The sequence below is a fragment of the Mesoplodon bidens genome (genome assembly GCF_964165515.1).
Source record: "Mesoplodon bidens genome assembly, chromosome: 19".
Taxonomy (NCBI): domain Eukaryota; kingdom Metazoa; phylum Chordata; class Mammalia; order Artiodactyla; family Ziphiidae; genus Mesoplodon; species Mesoplodon bidens.
The window spans coordinates 49252348-49272728 of NC_138179.1; the positions used below are offsets into that span (position 1 = coordinate 49252348).

General features: G+C 45.2%; 1 protein-coding gene across 1 annotated transcript in view; it reads right to left on the bottom strand.

The window, feature by feature from the left end:
- Positions 1-19038, bottom strand: part of NMT1 (N-myristoyltransferase 1) — a 30949-nt gene extending 11911 nt beyond the window's left edge. The window contains exons 1-3 of the mRNA XM_081218348.1: positions 18875-19038; positions 6975-7083; positions 4366-4510 (exon numbers count right to left, since the gene is read on the bottom strand). Of these exons, the coding sequence (XP_081074474.1) occupies positions 4366-4510; positions 6975-7083; positions 18875-19005 (385 nt within the window). The 5' untranslated portion in view covers positions 19006-19038. The remainder of the gene's footprint in view (positions 1-4365; positions 4511-6974; positions 7084-18874) is intronic.
- Positions 19039-20381: the final 1343 nt, after the last annotated feature.

Genomic DNA, 20381 nt, shown 5'->3' on the forward strand with positions numbered 1-20381 from the left:
CTGTGTTGGGTCTTCATTGCTGCACGCAGGCTTTCTCTAGTTGCGGCGAGCAGGGGCTACTCTTCGTTGCAGTGCGCGGGCTTCTCATTGCAGTGGCTTCTCTTGTTGCAGAGCACAGGCTCTAGGTGCACAGGCTTCAGTAGTTGTGGCACACGGGCTCAGCAGTGTGGCTCGCGGGATCTAGAGCACAAGCTCAGCAGCTGTGGTGCACAGGCTTAGGTTGCTTTGCGGCATGTGGGATCTTCCCGGGCCAGGGTTCAAACCCATGTCCCCTGCATGGGCAGGCAGATTCTTAACCACTGCGCCACCAGGGAAGCCCTCCAAAAGACATCTTTAAACTTCAGAACCTTTTTATCAATTTTTTTTCCCTAAATGATTTCACGGACAAGATACCGGTGGTCTTTGCCACTACATGACAATAGTCTCAAGGCCAAATCATTTCATTTAGGCTGGTTACTAGGTCCTGCATGCACCAAGCATTTCCATTTGCGCCTTCACCATGTGTTCACAGAATCCTAGAATGCTCCAGCTCTGGGGCAGGAGCTGGCAAATGAAATGGACGCAGGTCCTCATCATCACGGGCACCAAAGAGACAAGCAAGCAGGCACCTGTCACTCAGTATAATGAGAGTCCACGACAGTGAAGTATGGTAGGAGGGGGAGGAGGGGGAAGGGTCAGGAAAGACCTCTCAGAAGAAATATCTGAAGATGTGATCTCAAGGATAACTAGGAATTAGGCAGGAGTGGACTGGGTGGGGCAGGGAGGGGGTGGTACACAGAGGGAACAGCACAGTCAAGGCCTGGAGATGAAGCCGGGGAAGGAAGGAAACTAGGAGAGGAGGCTGAAGAGGAGAGTGGGGACCAATCGTGGAGGACCCTGCGAGCTACTACCGAAGCTGGACTTCATCCTCAAGGCTGTGGGACATCCTGAACGGGTCTTTGAGGGGGCGGGGAGGGAGTAGTGACTTCCTGAGATTTGAATTTTACAAAGAGCACTCAATAAGTGCTTGTCAAGTGACATTACTGAGTGAACTTTTATACAATATTCAATTGGTAAGTCTTAATCTATGTGTTGACAAACCAGCTCTCACAGGTTATCTCAAGGCTGTGTGGCATCTGCAAGACATAGCTGACAAAGCAGAGTTAGAGGAAACACTGAGAAAGCAGAAGCACTTTGAACAGACTCGCGGTCTGGGGTGCCAGCAAAGCTGAGAGCGGCCCAGGGCTCCTGCCTGCACTGCTCGGTGGAGACTGGCCTGCCTGCCACCTTCTAATGGCTCCTGAGCACCTCTGGCTGAGTTGGCGTGGGCTGCTCTGCAGAGCATGACAGGAATGCAGCCAGCTGTCTCTAGGCCACCATGAGCCAGCGAGCAGCTGAGGAGGACACTGGGAACTCTGAAAGAAAACCCTGGACTTTCAACGGGTTTCTTTCTATACACTCTACCCCCAAATTCTCTCTCTGCCTTCCAACATCCGAGATACAAAACTAAGCGCCACAGTGCACCCGTGAAGGACCTGGGAGAAAAGAATGTGAGATCTGGGAGACCTTAAGCCAAACGAGCAGGACAAGGGACAAAGTGGGGAAGCTTCTCTCTCAGGGCCCGGGGCAACCAAGTACGAGTCTGCCTTCTCCCTTTCTTTGGGAGAGTTACTTTTTAAACTAATCTAACAGTGGCCAGATTCACCCCACTAAGGTTAGGCAAAGTAAAAGGATTCCTCACCTTCCCCCAACTAGCGTAGGAAAAAGGGGTGACTGAAAAAGGAGAAGGACATGGTCTGAAAAGGGAGATCAAAAGTTGATCTGGGAGCACAAAGAACTGTTACACAGCTGAAGACACTGGCTGTTTACAGGCCTTTCAATGGTGAACTTAGGATGATTTTTTTTTAATACATTTATTTGTGGCTGCGTTGGGTCTTTGTTGCTATGTGCAGGCATTCTCCAGTTGCAGAGAGCAGGGGCTACTCTTCGTTGCGGTGCACAGGCTTCTCATTGCAGTGGCTTCTCTTGTTGCAGAGCATGGGCTCTAGGCATGCAGGCTTCAGTAGCTGTGGCATGCGGGCTCAGTAGTTGTGGCTCATGGGCTCTGGAGCACAGGCTCAGTAGTTGTGGCACACGGGCTTAGCTGCTCCGCGGCATGTGGGATCTTCCCGGACCAGGGCTTGAACCCGTGTTCCCTGCATTGGCAGGAGGATTCTTAACCACTGCGCCACCAGGGAAGTCCCAGATGGTTTTAAACTTCTAAAGAATTCTAAGTCTTTTGAGTGAAATACAATCTAACTCTCGCCACAAGTTGGGGAGTGCTGCAAACACAGTACACTTGATATGCTTGAGTCTCACAATTATTAGCCCCCAGTTAAGTGGAAAAAATTAAAGCAAGAAGCTATAAATCACTCTACCCTAAGGACAGTCAGAAGCAGAAATGGGGTGACACCTCAGCCACGTGGACCAACTGATGCCTATAACGTGGTACTTTCTATGGGCTGACTCACAGACACAAAGGAATCCTTTATTTGGACCTGACTGACCGTGGACCTGAAAGGCAGACTGGCCAGAAGCTCGGAGTGATCACTCTTCCACAGAGCCCCACGCCACACACTGCCCAGAAGGCATATCGAGAAGAAACAAAACAGCCTCCTTCCACCTTCCCGAGGCCATCTACGTCCCTGTGAGCAATAGCGTGGCTTTTTCACGAGCTTTCTGAGAACAAAACAGGAGCACTGTCTACATACAGGTGGAGAAACTGAAGCAAACAACAAAGAGTAAATGAACTAAAGCAGAAGAGAAGCCCATTACTCCCAATTGGCCTCTTCACCAGGTTCCATGTCTATGAAGAATGGAGCAAAGTCACCCATTTGCAAATTCTTAATGAAGAATAAAATCAAACCAAAACCCCACCTGAAAACAGCCAAGGTGCACAGCAGCCCCCCACCCCCGAATGCCTCTTCCTGCAATTCACTCAGAGGTGGAGTGTGTGGCTCTTGTTTCTTCCTGCTGCTTCGTGGGGGAGTGGTCACCGGGGCCCGTTACCTGTAATACCCTAAGAATAGCATTACTGTGACCCAAAGCCTTGCTGGAGGGCTTAGCCAGTGGCCTGGGACCTGGCTGACCTGGGCAGCTCAACAGACCTGGTGGATGGGTGAGGGCAGGGCTCTAGAACAGTGCCTGCTGCTGATTCACGACTCACAACCATCTAGGCACTGCTTTGCTTCGCACCCTCTGGGGGGCACGTCTCAGGCTGCTTCTGGATTGTGACTAAGCTGTCGACAAACTGCATCTGCTCCAGAGCAGAGCCTCTCAAACTTTCGAAGTGGACACAAATCCCCTGCACGCTCTGATTCTGCAGGTCTGGGGCTTGAGATTCTGCATGTCTACAAGCTCTTAAGCAATGGCCATCCTGCTGGCCGGAGGAGCACACTCTGGAGTGGACGACTCTCCTTGGGCACAGCCGCCCCCTCCCCTCACCAGGCTTTCATTCTGCCCTCGCCCCCCTCCTCCCCACCAAACACACTGTCAAATCTCACTGTGTCACCGGAGGGGAGCAGTAACGTGGACAGCCTGAAGGTCACTCGTGTTTGTTGTTAACATGCATTTTTTTCAACATACCTACTTTCCCAGTCACACAGAAAATAGGAACTGGGCTATCAATGGGGTCCAGGAGCATGATGCAACCCACTGCGAAAACGTTCCGTCAGTAACACCCTCTGAAGTCAGCCGTCAAGGTGAGCTGTGGCTCAGTCTCGGCAGGCATCTCTAACTCTGCAACGACCAGTCTCTTCTGGAATCCTTTTATTTTCTGCCTGCCCCCACCCCTTTGAGAGTTCATCATAGCTTTTTAAAGAGGTGCCGACCAAACCTGCATATGGTATTCCAGGTGGAATTAAACTATCACTGTTAAGCAAAAGGTCAAATTATTTTGCATCTATTAAGCACGCACTGTCTTGAGAGACAAGGGGAAGAGGCTGGGGACTGGCCCACTCCAGATTAAACACTTGCCCAGATAAACAAGTCTCTCCGTAAAATCTATGTGGGAAGACAGGTCCACGAGCACACATCCCCACTCATCACGTGCCAACGCCCTGTTTTTCTTTGTAGATTTATACGGAATGATGATGGACTAAAAGGACCATTATTTGTTCTCAATATGTGTTACTGTGAAAGGATGAGGTCCCTGAACAACAGTCTTTTCTGAACTGCACTGTAAAGACGATCCTCTAAAAAACAACCACCAAGGAACAACAGAACCCTCTCGCCCTCCCTCACAAATCCGGCACAGAACCCTCAGCATGGCTGAGGCACATCCCTCGCCCTTGCCCTTGCCCTTGCCTTTGCCTTTGCCTTCGCCTGGGGAAGAAAGCAAATACATACCCAGTTTGGGGACGGGCTGCGTGTCCCAGAACTGGTAGCTTCGCTTGCTAGCCTCCTCCATGGTTTTCGCAGGTCCCTGACCTACCGAAAAAAGTTCAATGGCCTTCTGTATTTCCTGGATCCTCTCTGCTGGCAAAGAGTTCATCTGAACAAGACAAAGTTGGGGAGAGAAAAGGCCCATTATATTAATAAACACTTTTGATTCATTCAAGTCCAAGAGTGAAAGGGGTACAACTCAAAGAAGCGGTGTGGTTCCTCAGAGGTCAGCTGTTGAAGGACAAGTGGAGAAAGAGTGGTTGACAATGAGCAGTAATGACAGGGAGGTGCTTCCGACAGGGTTTCTCCTCTTCTCAGTCTTACGACGGTTGACGGCAAAACATGGCTTAGTGTAAAATTTCAAACAATGCAGAAATGTAAAGACACACAGAAGATAAAAAACCCAACAGTCCCATCCCTCAAATATAATCCTTGTCATCAACAGTCTTAAATTTGGGAGGTAGGGTGAGAAGAGGCAAATATAATTTCAGACTTTTTTGCATGCAAGTTCCAAACACACACACAATTTTCAAAAACTCAAATTGGATCGTAAAGTATTATTTTACTGACTGTTCTTCTTTAAACACTATGTCTCAGAGACCGTTCCACACAGTCACACGGACCTGCCCATTCCAACAACTGAGTCTCCTGCGTGCACAGACTACAATATATCTGGCCAACCCCCTAGCAATGGCATTTTGGTGATTTTGGTCTTCAGTTTTACAGACAATGCTGCAATGAATTTTCTTCTACATCTCTTTTTGCTCACTGAATACGTATTTCTGCAGGATAAAGTTTAGGAAAGGAGGCTTGCTGGGTAAAAGGAGGTGCACGTTTGAGATTATATATATTGTCAACTTACTCTCTAAAAAGAGAATATCAATTAACCCAGTGAACAGTGTATGGGAGCGTGTTTCTCAAGACCCTCATCATCAGATTTACCAAATCTTAATCTCTGCCAATCTAGGGGAAAAAAAATGTTGCTTTAATTTTCATAGCAAATTTAACCATCTTTTCATATAAAAACCTTTATTTTTTTCTTTGTGAATGGCCTACTCATTTCATTATCTTAAATTTACTGATTCATGTATTGCAAATACTTGCTCAGTTTGTTGTTTACCTCTTGACTTCAACAGAGAAGTTTGGAATTTGTCACTTTTTCTTTTATGGCTTCTGGATCTTATATCCAGCTTAAGATTATACAAATACCCATAACTTCTAATACTTCTACTTTCCTACATCTTTTATTCATTTAAATTGTGAAGGAAAGAGAGAATATAAACCAACATATTTACATTGCTTATTCCTGGGAGGTAGAACTAGAAATGATTTTCATTTTCTTCCTCTTGCTATGATTTTTTCTAAATCCTTTACTATGTATTCCAACACTCTCATAAAGAGAAAAACAGAAAGGCTACATAAATGGTGTTTTGTTGAGATTTTCTAATCTCAAAGTGAACCATTTTGATAAAGGTTTGAATTCAAACCCCCCTGGAGTCATCCAAACACTCATCCCCAGACAAACAAAGAAACAAACAAGAATCCCTAAAGCCAAAGCATGGGCTTGGGCTAGGATTCCTGACTGAAAGACCTGGGTAAACCACCTCCTCTCGTCTTTAAAATGGGAAGACCCCCACCTACCTTGTAGAGAAATTGAAGGGTGGGGTTAATTTAAACCATGTGCCTGGCAAGAACCTAGCTGGCCAGCATGGTGGTCAATAACGGTAGTATTTTTTTTTTCACAGTGGGTATGGTATTGAAAATATCAAAAAAATTACTTGAAGCCATATCTCAATAAGGCAGGAGATTCAAGTTGGAGTATGACTTTCGAGGCATAAAGCAAGGGGTGGGTATACTGGAATAAGACTGGATTTCTTGTGAGGCTTGTAAACTGAGGCAATTCTAAAAGAATTATGGATATGTTTCAAGCTTCCTCCAAGGCCTACTTTGAAGAGGACAGCACTTACCTGAAATAAAAGGTTTTCTTTTTTTAATGTGGCTTTATTTAAGAAACAAAACAATCCTTACCCATACTTCTGGGTTTTGTGTCGGTGTGTCAGTCTCAGAGGTAAGCTCTAGGCCAGTGGTTCTCAACTATGGAACTCAGAAATGGGCTCTGTGGGAGTCTCAGTTCTCATTACACTAACCATAGCATCAACAGAATGCTTGCAATATATAAAGGTCTGCCTTAATAGGAACAGGCCTTTCATTCTCATAGTGGTGGGGACTGAAGACAGAAAAGGCCGAGGACCACTGCTCTAGGCCACAGGGGCTGTCACAAGGGAATCACTCTATGGCACGTAGCACAACACCCCATGCAGGTACGCACCTATAAATTCTGAGGGGGCACCAGGCTTGGGAGTCAATGTCAAACGTGCTGTGCCTTTTAAGGTAGGATAGCAGTTTCATCACCTAGGTCTAGGGCAGCAGAGGGCAGCAGAGGGATCCAAGTCCTCCCTCTCGAAGGAATACCAGTGGAGACTGTCAATCTACACTGTTCCTATACATTTACCCCAACACCCTCAAATCTGAAAAAGCAACTCTGTCACCAGAAAACAGAGCCTCCTTGTTACCTTCACAGGCTGATCCTGGGCTGAATCTGTCTCACTGCCTTTCTCTTTCTTCTTTTTTTGTTTCTTTTTCTTCTTTTTGGCTCCAGTGTCATTGGCTGGACTCAAACCACTGTAAGACAAAGTGAATACTGATTCAGGGTTTTTAAAAAATCATCTGTTTTGAGCTACACTGACAAAGAGCTTTCTGTAGAGCCAGACCCTCCTTAATCAAGCCTGTTGGCTTCAGAAGCAGACCAGAGAATCTAGGCCCCAGAAGGGGCATTTGGAGGACACCAGCAGACACAGCTCTCCTCTCCACTCCCACCAGAGCCCAGGGAGGGAGCAATGTGCAAGGGATGGCCTATTTGTTTGAAAGGACCTTTTCTGTTCTTGCTTTTATTTTATGCGGTTTATTTTCTTTCTTTTTTGGCCGCGCCGCGTGGCTTGCGGGATCCTAGTTCCCCGCAGGGATCAAACTCGGGCCCACAACAGTGAAAGCGTGGAGTCCTAACCACTGGACAGTCAGGGAATTCCAATGGTTCTTTTCTTTAGATTGCCAGGTTGCTGGCAGCAAAGGCACATGATAATTGTTAACAGGGCATTCATACCACCAACACTTCCTTAGAGCCTGGAATTTAAAGGGATGACAGCCCAAAGTGGTCTTCTGGAAACTCTCCCTCACTTCCACTCCCACCCTCCCGACGCATTAGGTTTTCCGAGTTGCCCCATCTGGACCTAAAGCACAAGGCAGTACTGGAAAGGGAGGAAGGAACAAGGAAAAAGGCAGTTTAATGTTGCTGTGATCTGTGTCCAAAATAGTCAAACGCTCATGAGAAATGCCTAAATCAGGCCTGTAGGATTAAGAACAACTACCAGCCAGCTCAGACTGGGTGATCACTACCAGCAAAACCCGGCACTAGGAATCTTGGGAAAATAACAACAATGAACACCCAGCCACCCCTGCTAAGAAGAGATTTACATGAAACGTGTGTGCCTGTGAACCACAGTAATGGGGGTTTCTCATGCTGCTTTCCCTCTGCATGACTCACCCAATGAAGGCAGCAAAAACAGTTTCTTAGCCACATTTAACAGTTTCCTACAGGCTTTCATGATCGTTTTCTGTATTGTCTCCCAATATTTTTGAGACACAAATCACATATTATACTGTGTTTTGCTAACATTTTCCATTCATTCGCTCCCAGATGTTTTCTCCCAATTCCTGTTGATTTTAGGATGATAGTTTTGATTCTGGGTTTCCTTCATTTTACTGATTAATTTTAAGGTTCAGCTTGCAGGTTGCCTTCCTAATTACTGGTTTTTTAATAGATTTATGTATGTATGTATTTATGGCTGTGTTGGGTCTCCATTGCTGTGTGTGGGCTTCCTCTAGTTGTAGTGAGCAGGGGCTACTCTTCAATGCAGTGTGTGTGCTTCTCATTGCGGTGGCTTCTCTTGCTGCAGAGCACGGGCTCTAGGTGCGCGGTATTCGGTAGTTGCGGCTCACGGGCTCTAGAGCACAGGCTCAGTAGTTGTGGCGCACGGGCTTAGTCGCTCCACGGCATGTGGGATCTTCCCGGACCAGGGCTTGAACCCGTGTCCCCTGCATTGGTAGGCGGATTCTTAACCACTGCGCCACCAGGGAAGCCCCCTGGTTTACTGTTGTAGTTGGTTTTTGCCATGTCTAAATTGATTTGGGTGCTGTCAGACTGGGAGTAATGCCGGACTATCACTCTGCCATCCTCCCTGGAAATCTTCCATTAAAAAGTCTAAATTAGGAGTCGAACGCAAGGGTACAGTGAACCCTAATCTGCAGAATCAGCTAAGTGCAGGGTTTTATTTTAGCTGTACAGTCTAGATAATCAATTTTTCAAAGAATTCAAACAGTATAAAATACATTTTACATACCATATGGTAAGTACCATTTAAGCTTTCCTTTATAATTCAGAAAGGCTCTTGGAGTTATTATGAATATTAATTATCATCTCATAGCACGTACTGTATAGGGAGAAGGCAATGTGCTGCTATTTCCCGTTGCAGAATGTCCTCAGATTTCTCTTGTCCTAGTCCTGGTTAGGAATGCTTGCATCCAGACTTCACAACCTTGCACTTGGACTAAAGTTGTCTCCAGCCTTTCCTGGATCTCCCTGACATCACAACTTCTCTGCCTCCTCCTAAACTCTACGTAGCAGTGGGACTCACCTCTGTGAACATGGCTTTCCATGAGTCCCGCCCACGCTTGAAAGCCTACGGTGACAGAAGCTTCTTATTCTGGAAGGTATCAAGCCCTGCTTTCCCCTCGGCCCATCACATTCAGTTCCCATCTAGCTCATCCACCCTTACTTGCCCTGCTCGGGAAGGACTGTGCCTGCACCTGTGGGGCCAGGCCTGTCACCAGGCCCCTGTTGCAGAAAGACTAAAGTCAGGGAGAGCAAGTAAGGTCCTGACTTTAGTCGAAGTGTAAGGTTCTGACATCCAGATGCAAGTGCACCTCCTAGATACCATATTAATGGGACACAGAAGGCATAACACGGAAGGAAGACCGATAACATTCAGAGGGGGGATAAGGTAGACGCCTTAAAACCAGATGCTCAGCAAAACCCCCAAGGCCATGGCAAAGAACAGGAACCATAAAGCCATTTACAGACTGAAGATAAAGCTTTCCTCTTATTATCTCAATTTTGTTATTATGCACAGGCCTGTTCGAAGTCTTTGACAAGCCTGTGTGCTTTTCTGATTCCAGAGACATTCCCACTTCAGTCTCCGGATTGTATGCAGCATTATAAGGTTTAAAAGCTGGTTGATGGGGACTTCCCTGGTGGCTCAGTGGTTAAGAATCCACCTGCCAATACAGGGGACACGGGTTCGATACCTGGTCTAGGAAGATCTCACATGCCACAGAGCAACTAAGCCCGTGTGCCACAACTACTGAGCGTGCGTGCTGCAACTTCTGAAGCCCGCGTGCCTAGAGCCTGTGCTCCGCAACAAGAGAAGCCACCGCAATGAGAAGCCCGCGCACCACAACGAAGAGTAGCCCCCGCTCACCGCAACTAGAGAAAGCCTGCGCGCAGCTATGAAGACCCAAAGCAGCCAAAAATAAATAAATTTAAAAAACCAAAAAGCTGGTTGATGGTAGGAGACAAAGCAGCATTCCACTGCTGATACAATTTATAAGTCCTTATTCATTTCAGCTTATGGAATGAATTATCTGGTCCCTGTATATGAATTACCATAAGAACTGTTTTTATGGAAAAAAGAAGCAAAAAGGTTAAAGTGAAGAACTGCTGCATATTAACTAACTGAATACTTACTAAGCACAATTTCACATGAGGAAAATAGAAGAAATTACTTCCTCCGACTGCAGACATCTTCACAAATAGGCAAAATCACTAAAAACTCCCTTCCTGCCTTTGCTCTTGCTATTCAGTGGAGCCACTTCCGTGTAGCCATCTCTTTATGGACCCCACTTTTGTGGACAGCCCTTGGGTAGAACTCTTGTTCTGTTTTATGCATTATTAATAAAAGTGCCCAGCAAACTCCAAGACCCACACTAAAACCAGAGAGCTACTTTCATTTTCCTTGGATTGGCTTGAATTTGCACATGCAGCTACTGAGCAACGATCCTGTCTCAATTTGTACATCAAGAATATGGAGACACCTGAAGAACAAAGGAAAGTTTAAAAAAAGTCACTGTCACTGAACTACCAGGTACTGAGCCATATCCATGAGAACACTATGAGCTCAACATGGTTTGACAGTCAACAAGCCAAACAGGAAGACAACTGACTTGGCGAAGAGACTTCCAAGGAGCACAGTAGGGTGAGCTCTCCAGGTGATTATAATACCTTTAATTATCCATAAGAAACCAAGCTCAGAGGCCTTGAGAGTAGGTCTTTAGGAAGCATCTTAGGAAGCCAATACCATTTCACAGGATGGCCTCAATCTGGATTTGGGAAGAACCAAACCAAAGGACCCCACGGAAGCTAGGCTGGTCCTTCTCAAAAGAATTTGGCTTCACTTTTTTTTTTTTTTTTTTTTGCGGTACACGGGCCTCTCACTGTTGTGGCCTCTCCCGTTGCGGAGCACAGGCTCCGGACGCACAGGCTCAGCAGCCATGGCTCAGGGGCCCAGCCGCTCCGCGGCATGTGGGATCCTCCCGGACCGGGGCACGAACCCGTGTCCCCTGCATCGGCAGGCGGACTCTCAACCACTGCGCCACCAGAGAAGCCCCTGGCTTCATTTTTAAAGGGACCTGGAGTCCATACCCACTGGGTGAGTATCCCTGGGCATGCTGGGGCTCCGCAAATTAAAACAGAAATCTCTCAGAGATCTCTCTAAACCTGCCAGTCACCTTAACATACTTCAAAGGGATTGGCCAAAACCTTGGAATACAGCAAATCAAAGTCTAACTTTGGTTCATTTGGTTCCAAAATAATAAGCAGAGAATTAGTGAAACTTGCCCCCTTTTTGCGGGGGGAAGGGCTTGCCTGCAGTGGAAAGGGAGATGGGAATTCACATAAAAATTTTGAAATGTGCTTTCTAAAGTAAAGTTGATCAACTCAAGTCATTAACGACCAACCTAGTGAATATGGGATGAATGAACAGAATGACAAACCAGGAACAGAGAAGAAAAGTAATCAGGAAATGTCATTTTTAAATGAAGGTCAAAATAAGTTCAAACACATAAGAAATCCTATGGATGCTCTGGTATAAAGTCAGGGCTGGGGACTTCCCTGGTGGCAGAGTGGTTAAGAATCCGCCTGCCAATGCAGGGACACGGGTTCGAGCCCTAGTCCCGGAAGATCCCACATGTCACGGAGTAACTAAGCCCGTGTGCCACAACTACTGAGCCTGTGCTCTAGAGCCCGTGAGCCACAACTACTGAGCCCGCGTGCCACAACTACTGAAGCCCGCACACCTAGAGCCCGTGCTCCACAACAAGAGAAGCCACCGCGATGAGAAGCCTGCACACCGCAACGAAGAGTAGCCCCCGCTCACCGCAACTAGAGAAAGCCTGCGCGCAGCAATGAAGACGCAACGCTGCCAAAAATAACATGTAAATAAATAAATAATAAAATAAAGTCAGGGCTGGGGGAGGAGGTGGAAAATGAACTTCAGTACTTATTTCTAGAAATAGAATGCAGCACCAGAGTCTGTGCTGGTGGGAGGGAAGGGCAAGCTGACAGAGGAGCAGCTCGAGCTGCCAACCTCCAGACGACAGCAGCAGTGCAGGTCCATGACACAGGCCTCCTCTTAATCCTACTGATAACAAAATCCACTCAAAGGTGCGTGGCTGAGGGACGGACGTTGTTATCCTGGGAGCTAAACAACTGGAGCTGGAAGGAATCTCAGGGCAGTCTGGCTTAACCTGTTGTTTACAGAAGACAAAACCAAGGCCCAGGGACATGAGGCATCAACTAACCAACTAGTACCCAGGGACAAGTCACCAATCTAACCACTTGGCCCATTCCTCCCCAAACACTGAAGTCTCATTCCCTGTGAGAATTTATCTGAGAACCTTCGAAAGCCCTAAAACAAATTTTTGCATATCAGAGGAGCAGACATTAAAGGCAATGAGGAGAGTGAGCCATGTTTTATCCAGAAAGCCTCCCTGACTACTCCAGCTCTCATTCTCATTGATGTCCATCTGTTTTAAGATTATGATCTCCCACACAATTTAATACTTTATATATATAATGTGTTGCTGCCTGGTTTCCCAATGAGATAAAAGTTTTCCTGGTATAGGGACCATATCTTTCACAGCTGTTTCCCACAGCATCCCTAGTTATGCTGAGCACACAGTTGACAGTTCAACAAATATGTGCTTGACTGATGCTTTCCAGGCATAACAGACTAAAATAAAACCCTGAAAAGCTAGAACCCAAAAGAGGGTCAGCAAAACATCTTTAGCAATGTTTCCATAGGACAGCTGTGTTAACATTCTATGAAAGCAGTGGCAATGCTGTGCTCTTTTGAGCCACTGTTTTGAGATTTTAAATTATCAAATTTCTTATTAAATTATCAACTTTCTTATTCATTGTCTTCTCCCTCCTTAGGACCTGTTCTATAAGAGTTAAAACAAAAAAGCTCCATTTTAACAACTTTGAATGGTTCCAATGTCTTAAACACAGACCATGGTTTAGTTTTGATTATGAGATCAAAAGAAAAAAAGAGTTCAGAAAATAAAATTCACGACTTTCGGTTACCTGTTTTCTACCCCTAAAAACTAGAAGTTAATTTTTTAGGCTAAAATTAAAAATTTCCAGAGAAACTTAATAAATCCTAGCCTCTAACATCCTTTTGATTCTACTTGTAGACATCAGGAAATCCTTCTGCAAATCAAAAAAAAATTTTTTTTTTGGGCCATGCCAGTGGCTTGCAGGATCTTAGTTCCTGGACCAGAGATTGAACCCGGGGTCACAGCAGTGAAAGCACCAAGTCCTAACCACTGGACCGCCAGGGAACTCCCCTTCTGCAAACCAATTTATTCATGAGGTATGATTTACCAGCAATCCTACTGGTACAGTATTCAGAAGGCCCAAAGCCAGGTGAATCAATGGCATTTACAAGGGGGCCCACATGGAAAACACATGGCATGAATCAGTATCAGCTGCCGATCCCCGTGCTGAGACTGCAGGGTCACTTAATGCAATCCCCCAAACTTTGAAAACTCCCACCAATCAGTTATTCTTTTTTTTTTTTTTTTTCCCGTACGTGGGCCTCTCACTGTTGTGGCCTCTCCCGTTGCGGAGCACAGGCTCCGGACGCGCAGGCTCAGCGGCCATGGCTCACGGGCCCAGCCGCTCCGCGGCATGTGGGATCTTCCCGGACCGGGGCACGAACCCGTGTCCCCTGCATCGGCAGGCGGACTCTCAACCACTGCGCCACCAGGGAAGCCCCAGTTAATCTTATAAAAAACTGCTTGTGAGTCCTAAATTACTGTAAAAATAAAAACACTCTACTGCTGCCAGCAAGGTACCCGGGAGGCCTGTGAAAAGAACAGCAGGTTGTGGGAAGGGATTTTACAAAAGTCTGCTTTTACTGCCACTCTCTGCCCTCCCTGGGGTAGTTAGCCAGAGTTTTGGGCGTGAACAAGCCAATTCCTGTCATGAAGGAAAATTGTTTTTTTACGGGTCACAAAAGCTCTGATACACTAAGTAGTTTACAATGGGAATGAGACAGAAATGTAAATTCTACATACTCTGGGTTGGTTTGGTGAGCTAGACTGTAACCTGGCAACTCCTAGGTCAAGTCAAATGCGGTTCAGAGACCATTTTCAGTCATTTTCAGAGCAGTGACTCAATGCTGGCAGAAATTTCACACACTGGAATGAACTCTGAAAAAGATATCAGTCTAGCAAGGACGGTTTAAAGGGGCCAGTTACCTCCATCACCGACTGGCTCCCTAGTTTGGGCAAGTCCATGGGTTATTGAATGCATCCAAAGACAGGACTCACACTGCTGCAGAGTCAGGAGGAAGGAGTCAATGTAGCAGGGAAAAGAAATTCAGCAAGTTCAGAATGGATCCTCCTGGGTGTCAAAGGGAGAGGTGGATTTGCAAATCCCAAGCCTCATTACAAAAGCTAAATCAGTCTTTATAAGTGAAGTCTACATGAGATAATCCATGTAAAGGGCTTAGCACAGTGCCCAGCACATAGTCATGCTAGCAACAGAGAACATTTATTGAACACTTAACAACAGTGAACCCTCCTTAGCTCCCTCTCAAAGAAAGCAGCAGTAGAAAAAATTCTGAAGCAAGTACCGACCCTGTTGAAGAATATTAGTTTCGTTTTGTTTTGGTGCTCTCAAGAGAGAACATAGTGTTTTGTGTGCCTTAAATGCAACAATCACAAGAGCACCGTCCTTGGGGAACTGGAAGAGAGGCTTGCAGGGCAGAGATTTCAGATAAAAGGTTAAGAGGAAGAGCTAAAGCAGCATCCTCCTAAAGTTACTAAATTGATGGACCCATGGACTCTGCAGGGAAAGGGTTAATGGCAGACTTAGTAAAGCTGGGAAATTTTAGAGTGAGCACATTAAACAATGTGAAAAATCAGCAAAACTGGTTTGCCATGAACAGCAGTCTCCCTGAAATAGGCTCTCATTTACTTTTCATTTCTTCTGCTCTCCAGTCCCTTCTCTCTGAAGCAGCTCTTGATTAGTTTCTTTTTAATTGCCACTTAATTGGGAAATAAAATTAGAACACTTATTTGATATCAGTGATGAGGTTTCTCTTTTCATTTCTGCTTTGATCTAGTTTTGAAAAACCAAAAGCTGAAGAGAGAAATTAAGAAAAAGGAACTAAAAAGATTTCTTCTTCTAAGAGCCAGATACAGCTATAAGCCATCAAATAAATGTGGAAAGAACCACTCTTGGAGAATCTGAAGAATAAAACAGAAGCAAGTAAGGATAGCTTTATGGAATTCCATTCAAAAAGACCTTTCTTTTCTCTTAAGTTTCCTCATAAAGGATAATATCTCATGATTAGGAAGTGAGGAAAACTTTTAAGAACCCATATTAACCTGTCCCCATGGAGTAAGAGAACAGAATGGGAAACAGACATCAGACATCCCTTATCAAAGCATTCTTGATCCATGGCTTCCCAGCTTCTCAGTGGTATCGATGACACTGCAGAATAAATTCTAGGAACGAATCCTACAAACAAAATAGTCTAAAAGTTTTCCCTTTCCAAAACACCCAGATAAACTTTACTTGTTTGTTATCGCACAATTAAAATCTACTGCCAGCTGATAAGATTTATTCTTTAGCGATAAGTCTCTCACTAAAAACAAACAAGAAGCAGAAACTACTAAAAACAAACAAGAAGCAGAAACTAACACAACGCTGTAAAGCAACTATACTCCAATAAAAAAAATTTTTTTTTTAATTTTAAAAAGGGGAAAAACCAAACAAGCAAATTAAACCCATAGGTAAATCATGACCTGCAGGGGGATACAGCATAAAGATGATCTTAGTCTGACTCTCCACTCAATTGCTCACGGTAACTTATGCCAGGCAAGTTACTGGGGAGGGGGTGGGGGTGGAACGCTACCCTCCTTTCTTTCCTCTGTTGAGTGGATTAAAAAAAAAAAATAGCAGATAGAAAAACTGTAGGCAGATACATACACACACACACACACACACACACACACCGATATACTGTATGTGCACACATGTGCACATGTGTGCTTGTATGTATACATGAAATTTATACTCACTAAATATTTAATTATGGAAGAAACACATGACTAAAAAAATCAAGAACTAAACTTCTACACAAAGAAGGGATGTAAGACTAGCAGAACTGTATTTCCTATTATTCCAGTGCATGAACGCATTTCACTTCATTAGTGTAAAGCACTGAGCCCATCCTGAAAGGCCCAAGAGAACCAGGGTTAGTTTGAACTATCATTAACTTTTATTGCATACTGTCTTTTAGAACTGTTAGCATAAAAAGGAGATATTCCCCTTCAATTCTTTTATCACTTTTGAAAACATTTAAACTAATATTAAGTAAAGGCAAGAAAAATTTCAAGAAGCCAAAAAACAGTGGAAAACTTCCACGAAAAATTGAAGGATCCTTGATATCTGTGGATTATTTCACAAAAACTGTAGTAAGGCTTACGAGACTTATTTGGGAAGAGAAAGTGTACATGTAAGAAAATCTGACATCCTTCCCCTCAGTGAGGAGAAATGAAGCTCCACTAACACTGGGCTACGAACTTCAACATTTGTCATTCATTCATCCAGCAAACACTCATAAACACCCACTAACTGCCAGGCAACTCAAAGACAGGATCACTGTTCCGAGACACCTCACAGTAGGTAAGACACGGACTGGATATGAATGTTATTTAACTACTGTCATGATAAAAGCTACAAAAAAAACACAGTACATGATGAGGGGGCAAGCTGGGGGAAGGAGGACAGGGAAGATTTGAAGAATAAAAGGAAGCGGGAAGGCTGCTTCAGATGTTATGTCATTTAATCTTTACAACTGGCGGTTAACTAACTTTCCCAAGGTCACAGGACTATTAAGTGTCAGAACCAGGCTTTGAACTCAGGTTTGAATGATTCCAAAGTCTATGCTTTTCCCATCATACCACACAGCTTCTTCCCCAAACTGTCTCCTCTGACAATTAATGGAAAAATGTTGACTCCATCCCAGATTCTAAGTGTCAGAACTAGACTCTGTCCTCCAGGCTGGGTCCTCTGTTTTTCACCTGCCACCTCCAAACTTATTTATACAGACCTCTAGATTCGGGATGCTAAAAAACTGAATTTGTTCACCCAGACCATAACCATGTACAACAACAACACACCTCCAAAGGATTTTTTTTAGGTTACCACTTTGTTGTACTTTAAATAAAACACAGAACTTTCCGCCAAACAGCCTTGCAAAGTGATTCATAGATTATAAACCAATTAACGAGTTACAGACACTGGTCAAGGCAACAGTTTAGCATTGAAAACTAAAAGCAACTACACACACAGCAAAGATGAAGCCATACTTTCACTTCTGAAACGAATTTCGAATTCAAGAACTCTCACATACGACTGGATCTCTACTCAGAAGGGCTGTACTTTCCATCCTTCCAGTTCCTACTTCCTCTTTCTCAGTTCTTCCTTTCTCAGGAATCTCACACTTCAAAACAAGGCTTTCATTACATGAGATCTGTGTGCAAAAGAACACAGTCCTATAAAAACCAAATTTGACAAGCTTCCTTTTCCCCTACATTCTTCTTGTGTTTTTTAAAGCTGACTGAAGAACATAAAGCTAGATCTTTTAACCTAAGCATTCATCACAAGCCACTTATAAACCACTTAAATAGTCCTTTGTTCTCCCACTGCCTTAAGGTAGCAGAATTTCTCTTTAAAGTTTATCCAAAAATCTCAACCTTCTACTTTTACCTCCAAAACTACCACCAACCGATACAGCAAATGACAGGATGGCTATGAAAATCAGACTACCAAAGACTCAGCCAAAGTTATACATCCAAAACAGTCTCTCATGTCTTTCCGTTAGAAAACACGTATGTAAATATAGATAGGGAGAGCGAGCGTCAGCGCCAGCCACTGTAACAATATGGAGAAAGAGAAATGATAGGGTGTGGCTTGCAAGACTGAACACTGATTTGGAAGCTCAACACTCAAACGCCTGATGCATTTATTCTACCCGAGGAACAGTTACCAGCAGGCAAGACCCTCGAGTACAGGAGATGCAGTATTAAACCCACTTCCAAACACTGTCCAAGGAAGCACCATCACTCAATTTCTAGAAGCTCCAGGCTACTTCGCAAAGTTAACAGAGCAAAGATACTGGAAGACCTAATTATGTGCTGTTCAGGAAACTTATGGATTATTTGGAGCAACAGACACGGTATACATCCAAACATTATCATACAGTAATTACGCAGGGTTTATAAGGTGAGTTTATATCTTGGGATTCTCTAGTAGTGATATTTTACAACATAATTATCGTTGGTATAGCCTGATGAATTTCCTCATTGAAGGTGAACTGCAGTGAAACGTTTTATTATTCGTTTACTGCTAATCACGTTGTTCACACAACACCTTATAAGTAACGTTCCTTTTGAACTGCACTGTTAGATTGACCTGTGTTGTGCCATTGAAGACCATCGTCCAACATGCTCTTTTCCTCGGACGCGCCTGAGCCACACGAGTGGAACATTACACAGAAGAACTTTTATATAATAAAAGTATTGAACGTCTCTGGGTCTTAATATACTAACCACCCACCCCTGATAAATGACACAGACAGCAACCAATCGCCAGGCAGGATTCCAATGTCTCAGCCAATAAGAAGGTGGGGGTGGGGATACACTAAGCTCCCGATGACTTCCCCGCACCCCAGAGACCCAGGTTGTGGGGGACTGGATGGGAATTGGACTCCGAGGATCTTGTTACCCCCGGTTGTAGCTGTTGTCCTCCTCGTTCTCGCAATCGCTGCAATGCTCATGGCCGTTTCCGTTCCCTTCCATCATCTGCGGCAGCGGAGGTACCGGCGGCTTCACTGCTGTATCACTCTCGTCCGCCATCTTGAGTTGCGAGAGCCGGCCTCCGCGCCCCGCTACATGGGGGGTTCCTATTGGACGAGGGGAACTTGCGCGATATTCTGGGTTTTGTAGTTTTTGTGGCGAAGGTATCCGTAACTAGGAGAAGGTCATTCCCGGGAAACCGGAACAAGATGGACTACAATACCCAGAAATCAAGAGGGGAGGCTGTCGTGGGTGGGAAGCCAGCACTACCCGGAACTTCTGGGAGTTCGGCCGCGCGGGAAGAAAGAACGGCCCAAGGTTGGCGAGGCCCATGCTCCGCCACCCGGGCGGCCGCGTGGCATGCTGGGAATTGTAGTTCAATGCAGGTCTAGGGTTTGGGGCGTGGGCTCCAAAATCCAAGGATTGACCTCATCCCGCCCTTGCTAGTGTCTGGGCCGCAGGTGAGCTGTTATTGGCTTCCGTTAAGGACTGTTACCATTCCCGGGTAAGTAAGAGGCCTTGAAGCCCGCGGCTGTGCCCCACTGGGAGCCCAAATGCATAGGGCCTTCTTGAAGAGCCCTTACAGCAAGAAGCCAGGTTGGCTCCTGGCCGCGTTTCCTCACTCGGGACTCTGGGCAGCCCCTGGTCGTTGGTAGCTCGAGGCCTCTTGAGAGGCGGTGAATTGTGATATGCAGAACACTGATCCTCAGCAAGGACATCTGACTGCTCTGCCAGGCCTTGCTGCTTAATTGGCCGGAAGATACTGAAGCTCTTCCACACACTCAGTCCCTTTCATTCTCCGCAGCAACCCTTCAAAATTAATCTTAATGAGCACTTACATGCCAGGCTCTGTGGTAAGGCTTTTAGTACATCTCATTTAATCCTGTCAACAAGCCTAGAATGTGGGCACTGTTCCCGTTTTTCACAGACAAGAAATGTGGCCCAGATTGGTCGGTAAATTGCACAATCACATAGCTAATAAGTGGCAAAATCAGTGTACAAATCTGGATCTGTCTTAGGCCCTCTGAATTTTTCACCACCACAAAAGTCCCATTGTCTGATATATCTACCCAAAGAAATCAGTTATTAGAAGGTAATTTTGACATCTTAAGCTCTTTTTACCCTTGACTGAGTGGTCCACTCCCTTGGGTCTCACTCCTGTGACTGAGTAATCGCACCTGATTCTTGAAGCAAAGCCCAAAGACAAGGGTCCCATTCCTAGAGATTTCCCATTCAGGTTGAGTTATGGTGGGTGGTGAGGGAAGGACAAGTTCTTATCATCACAGAGCTCCAATGGCCAAAAAGGGAAATGATCTTTGCCTTTGGGAAACTCTCAACGTGGGAAGAGGAATAGAGTAGGAAGAAATAGTTCCCATCTGACTCAGGGAAACAAAACAAATAGAACAGCTAAATATAGTCAACTTTTGGTTTTTATA